The 6,063-nt window shown below is 58.5% G+C and overlaps 1 protein-coding gene across 1 annotated transcript in view; it reads right to left on the bottom strand.

Moving 5' to 3' along the window:
• Positions 1–3,986: 3,986 nt before the first annotated feature.
• The window catches only part of HM13 (histocompatibility minor 13), a 46,639-nt gene continuing 44,562 nt past the window's right edge, over positions 3,987–6,063 (bottom strand). Inside the window, exons 12-13 of the mRNA XM_007934520.2 lie at positions 4,963–5,109; positions 3,987–4,080 (exon numbers count right to left, since the gene is read on the bottom strand). Coding sequence (XP_007932711.1) covers positions 3,987–4,080; positions 4,963–5,109 — 241 coding nt within the window. The remainder of the gene's footprint in view (positions 4,081–4,962; positions 5,110–6,063) is intronic.

The raw sequence follows: 6,063 nt of genomic DNA, 5'->3' as shown, positions 1-6,063 counted from the left end.
GGGGCGCAAGGCTGGGCAAGGTCGTGGCCCCTCCCCGTGGGCGGGGCCCAGCGGCCCCCTCCCTCGCGTCCGCATTCCTGGCAGCCAAGGAGGCCGTTTCCTGCCTGCGCCGCTGGGCGGGCGGCTGGCCCATCTGGAGGCCCCCATGGGGCGGCGCGGGGAGGCGGCCCAGACTCGCTGGAGCCAGGCGCCGGCCCGGGCCCCCTGCCTGCCTGCGGAGCCCAGGTGTGGCCGCGGCGGGGGTGGGGGCGTGGTGCTTTCCTTCCCGCGCGCTTGGCCCTTCCTGACGCACCGGGCAGGATGCAGACTCCTCCTGTCCCCTCCACGGCCTCCACCCGCCTCGAGCCAGCTTGGGCCAGGGCAGAGTTCAAGCGGTGGGAAGGGGCAAGCGGCTTCCGCGCAGGACACCTACTTCTTGTGGAAGCGCAGGCAAGTCCCCCGCCCCCAATAAAAGTGCGGAGGGACTCAGTTTCCTCGCTGACCTCTGACTTCCCGGATCTAACAGTCTCTTGCATTGCCTCTCAAGGACCCCAGGCAGGTTTGTAGGAGCCTGGAGACTGGTTCCTACAGTACCTAATGTCATAGCTCTTGACTTCATATCCAGCCATTTCAAGTCCCATTCCCCATCAAAATCTCAACTTGAGGACAACAGGCATTTGGCCTCTGGGTTCCTTACCCACTACTTGACCAGTGCCTGAGTCATTGGTGGCACTGAGGCCTGACAGAGCACCTCAAGGCTCTTTCCAGACAAAAAGTTGGATGCGCCCTGGGGGAAAAGTGGCCAAGGCAGATCCAAGCACATGGGGAACCTGGCCCTGCTCTGTCAAACTTTGAGGTTGCCACCCATCCCCGGCTTCTCTAAGGCTGCCCCAAAGAAAGGGGAGTATGGCGAACATCCTGGTCGTGGAAGCCAAACCAGTCGCACTTACAGGCCCTCTCCCTCAGTTTCCCTGTCTGCAAAATCAGTGGTACCTACTTAATAGGATTATTATGGCCAGTAAGTGATCATTTCTAAAATATATGGTGTAATGCTAGGCACATGTCAAAAAGCGTGTACTCGGGCTCAGCGTGTACTCGGGCTCCGCGTGGCTGCGTGCTCCCCTTCGAGCCCCCTCCCTTCCTATGAGGGTACACTGAGCCCTGAGAGGAACACCTAGCAGACCAGGGCAGAATTTGGAGGTTTGCGAGCAGCTCCCCCAGAATCCACCTCGCCCTGGGTGAGGCTGGCACCAGGCCTACGCAGTGCCCTGCCCAGCCATCGCCGCTTCTCCGGCGTGCTGACCCGCTCCGTGCCCGGCCTGCTGCCATTTTTCCATGGGACTCTGGCGGTGGCGGTTCACATCTGGAGTCTAGACTCCAAGGCTCTGCGGGCCGGGCCTACCGCCCGGGCTGGGCCACCGCTGCCTGCTGTTTGCTCAGCTGAAGCTGGTTAATTGGAATTAGAGTGGCCTCTGTGGTGCCGGCTGGCCGGGTGGGCCCTGGACGGCCGCTGCCGAGATCTGTGGAACATCTGGCAGGGCCAGAACGGTCATTAGGTGGCAGGCGCCCGGCGCCACCGCCACCTCAGCCTCCACTGGGGGGCGGCGGTGACTCAATGAGGCCTTTGTGGGCCCCTGGCCACAGAACCAACCGTGCTGTGTGCTTGGGCTGCCTGCCCCATCTGCCTCCCTCAGAGGGACCTTGTTCCAGGACCACATGGCCTCCCCCTTCATGGGAGGTGGCTGGAGCTGGCCAAGGTCTGAGAAGCCCCCTAAAGGCACCCCTTGCCTACCAGAAGCCTTTGAGATTTCCTACTCTTCCTTTTCATAAAATCCTGGGCCCAGAGAAGCTGGGCGGCTGGGCCAGAAGTGCCCAGCATGCTAGCCAGAGCGCTTTGGGTGCAGTGGTCCTAAGGGGAGTGGCATAGTACTTAAAACCCCCTGCCATCGCTGATCCTGACCCATAGTGACCCCCGTTGGGTTTCCTAGGCAGTAAATCTTTACAGAAGTAGATTACCTGTCTTCCTTCCGTGGAGCAGCTGATGGCATAGTACTTGTTATTACATGCCGTCGAGTCGGATCCAACTCATAGCGACCCCTCCTTGGGTTTCCAAGGCAGTGTCACTATGGAAGTAGATTGTTCAACTTTCCTTCCAAGGAGTGGCTGGTGGGTTTGAACCGCCAGCCTTTTGGTTAGCAGTCAAATGCCTTAGGCACTATGCCACCAGAGCTCCCAGGCACAGTACTTAGAAGCATGGAATTTTGATTGCTTGAGGTCAAGCTGATGTCCACGGACAAGGTGTTCAATTGCCTCATTCTCACAATAGGACCGAGCATAGCACCACCAGCGCAAGACTGGAAGCAGAGTCCTGTATTAGGGTGCCTGGTCCACTAACGGGAGATCTGGTGGCATAGTGCCTAAAGCATCTGAATGCTAACCAGAAGGTTGGTGGTTCAAACCCACCAGCCACTCCTCGGAAGGAAGATTGGGCAATCTACTTCTGTAGGGATACCGCCTCAGAAACCCAAGGAGGGATCCACTAACAGCTCAACAGTATTAGCTAGTAAGAGGCGCTCTGGTGGGGTAGTGCCTAAGGCATGCGACTACTAACCAGAAGGTCTGAGGTTCAAATCCACTAGCTGCTCTGTGGAAAGAAGATGGGACAATCCACTTCCATAAAGGCTTACAGCCTCGGAAACCCAAAGGAGGTCATGGTGAGTGCGAATCGACCCGATGGCAGCGAGTTCAGTGAGAGGACTCCACCGCTGCTCTTGCTTCTCAGCTCATACTTGTCCTTTAACCAAAAAACCCACACTCACTGCCGTCGAGTCAGACCCGACTCACAGCGAGCCCTCCTTGGGTTTCCGAGACAGTATCTCTACTGAAGTATATTGCCCAACCTTCCTCCCCGGGCCACTTTTAAATGGTCTGGAAGCCATTGTCAGTCTCAGCCACTGAACCTCAAACTGAGGAAACGGATAACCCTGAATTTCAGGCCAGAGCTGCTGTCAGGAAACCCTGGCCCTGGCCCATCCAACTCTTGGGCCTGTATGGCCTCTCAGAGTCATTGTGCCAATCCTTGCCTTAAGCCTGTGGAGAACCCCCTCCCCCCGCCACTTCAGGGGCCTGGCCCTTGGGTACTGATTAGCCTGGCTGGGAGGATGGGAGAGATGGGGCCTTTATCTCCAGAGCAACCCAGAACCCAGGTCCCTGCAGCTGAGGCCACGTGGACGTCAGGACCAGGTTAGCTGGTTCCTGCCAACCTGGGAATAAAATCTTCTCTGGGGCCCACAGGCCCTGCTCATTCCTTTGGCATCACTGCTGCTGGTCCCCCTGCTGAGTCAGGTGGGTTTTTGGTCCCTTCCAAGGCAAGTGTGTGGGGGGGCCCCACATGCAGCACCTGTCCAGCACTCTCACTGCCTCCCAGTGGCGGAAGGTGTGGGTGGGGAAAGTCTGGTGCATGGGTGCAAGGAGGGCTCACGGGCCCCCTCTGCTGGCCCACGGGTGGGCGTTGCTGGGGTGCCGAGTAGGCACACTGGCTCAGCACGGGCTGGCATCCAGGATGGAGACACCAGAGGTCAGGGCCTCACCCCAGACTGGTTGCAGAAAGGTTTCTGGGTGGGGGGGTGGCGATACCTGGCAAAGCCAGTGCAAGACGCTGCTTCCTTCTGCAGACAACCCTCCCGGGAGTGCAGTGCCTGCCCCGGCGACGGGAGGAGTTTTTAATGTGAGGCAGTCAGTCCACAATACAAAAATCTGAAATCGAGACCCACTTCCCCCCACCCAACATCTGATGCCCAGGGTGGGGCTGGGGGCTGAGGGCTGGCTTTGCCTGCAGGGGAGGGGGAGGAGCAGAGGAAGACTGGAGAACGGCGAGATCAGAGCCGCAGAGGCCCCTCCCCTCTCTCGGGGCTCCCCCGTGCCTTCTGCCCCGCACGCCTCTTGCCCATCCCTGGTTGGTCTGGTCTGGTCCGGTCCGGTCCTTGCAGGTTCAGGCACCAGCAGCATCATTTCTCTTTCTTCTCCATCCCTTTCGACACTTCTGCCCCTTCTTTGGATTCTGTCCCTGTAGCTGGATCCTTCGAATTTGATTCCTCATAGCTGGTCAGAAAATACAACAATACACACAATCCATTGAGAAGTGGGAGAGAAGAATCGCTGTGCCTTCTCCCCGCCCCCAGGAAAACCCTTGGGCACACAAGCAATGCCAGCCCTGCACCCACGGCCCACCATCTGCCCTCCTCAGACAGGCACATCTGCTTTCCCTGTGCCCAGTGGTGCCAAGAGGCATCAAGGGCAGCGGCAAGTGGAGGAGAGGTTGGGCCTGGGCTTGTGCGGACCAATTTTAAGCTTCCTGAGCCTTTGGCTGGAGCATGGAAAAGGGATGGCCAGGTGGAGGCTGTGGGAGATGGGCTGCCTCCCAGGGCACATGGCAGGCGACGTGCGGCTCAGCCCCAGGGCTGGGGGCAGGGGACTGGTCTGCTGGCAAGTGGCAAGGTGCCACTCTTGAAGGTGGACACTCTGGCTCAGCTACGACTCTGGGCTTCACTTCCTCAGCAAATGAGCTCATGCCAAGGACAATATGCCCATTTCCTCATCATACCAACCTGAGAGACAGGAATGTGCCCACTTGTAGATGGAGAAATAGATGCCCAGGAGGGGGAAAGTGACTTGCCCAAGGTTATACACGTGTACATACACACGCGAGTATAAGAGTCATCACTACTGTGGCACAGGGGCTGTCCACGTCCACTCACTCCTGTGAGCCCCACATCACTGATGGGGTCACTGAGGCTCCAGATCGCTCCGCTCCCTGCCCCACGACGGGGTGCAGTGACCGCCTGACCATTGTGAACGAGCTATCTCCTGCCACCCCCCCAGGACAGCTCCCTGCCCTGCACACTGGTGCTGGCGTGGCTGCCCTACCTTGGGCCTTGGGGCAGGTAGGGGGAAGCGGGCAGGTGGGCACCTGCCGGGCATTACATGGCGCTGGGATTCTGCGGGCGCCGGCGGCGAGGGCCCGCTAGCTTCTGCTGCATGGAGTCGGCCAGGCTGGCTGGGGAGCCCGAGACTGTGGGGAAGTGGGTGAGCCTCGGGGTATGAGGCAAGATTTCCGCCGAGGACTCGTAGCTGTGTGAGAGACAGAGACAGACAGAAAAAAGAGATGGAGGAGGAGGGACTGAAGAGAAGACAGAGTGAGACCTCCTTTTCTAGGTGCAAGACAAGAGTGCGTCTGTTTTTCTCTCTGCATGCTCAGTCTTTGTGGGAAGGAGCTGGTGTTACGTGGAGAAGAAACAGAAACAACGTGCCTGTGTAAAAGAACATTCCGTAGCGTGTGCACATGCAGTGCACTGCGTGTGTACTCTCTGTGTGTGTGTGCTCTTAAGGGTCTCTAAGACACACTGTCCTGTGGAAACATAAGACACAGAATCCTCTGGGAATGCCGCCAGCTGGGTGAGCACACCTGCTCGTCAATGCACAGGTGTTTCTGGAATAGTGGTTGCCCCTGCGGGGTGGCTGGGCCACGAGGGGGCTTCTCCCTCTCTGAGCTAAGGAACTGTGAACCACCGGAACAGGGTTCCCTATTTAAAAGTAAATAAGCACACAATGAAAAGGAAAAGTCACTAAAAGAGAGAGTCAAACAAAGGACCAGGTGGAAAATCAGGGACGGGAGATGGACAGAGAAAGAGAGGGACCACCTGCTCTGTCACCTCACCCGAAGGAAGAACCCCTTGGGTGATGGTCGGTGCCTACATGGTAGAATGTGGCGGGAAGCCAGGCATAAGGCTGGTTAAGGGAGCACGCTGGCTCTGGCTGGCTGGGAGGTGGGGAGGCTGCTGCTCCTCACGGCTTGACCTGATGAGGACCCAACAGGGCTGGGCGGTCACCCCAACGGGTCGGGGTGGGAGGAGACTGAATGTGAGCAAAAAGGAGAGGGAGGAATAGACACCAAACTCAGGGGGTCAGGTCCCAGCCCTGTTCTAAGAGCCCCCTAGGCCTGCCCCAGAGTTCAACCCTCCCTAGTTGCCTCCCAGGCAGCAGGGCTCTGCCAAGCTAGGACATGTGGGAGCCTAGAGCTTCCAG

The sequence above is a fragment of the Orycteropus afer genome, unplaced genomic scaffold (genome assembly GCF_000298275.1).
Source record: "Orycteropus afer afer isolate SDZICR_OR568_19922 unplaced genomic scaffold, OryAfe1.0 scaffold00020, whole genome shotgun sequence".
Lineage (NCBI taxonomy): Eukaryota > Metazoa > Chordata > Mammalia > Tubulidentata > Orycteropodidae > Orycteropus > Orycteropus afer.
This window is presented reverse-complemented; position numbering and strand designations above follow the sequence as displayed.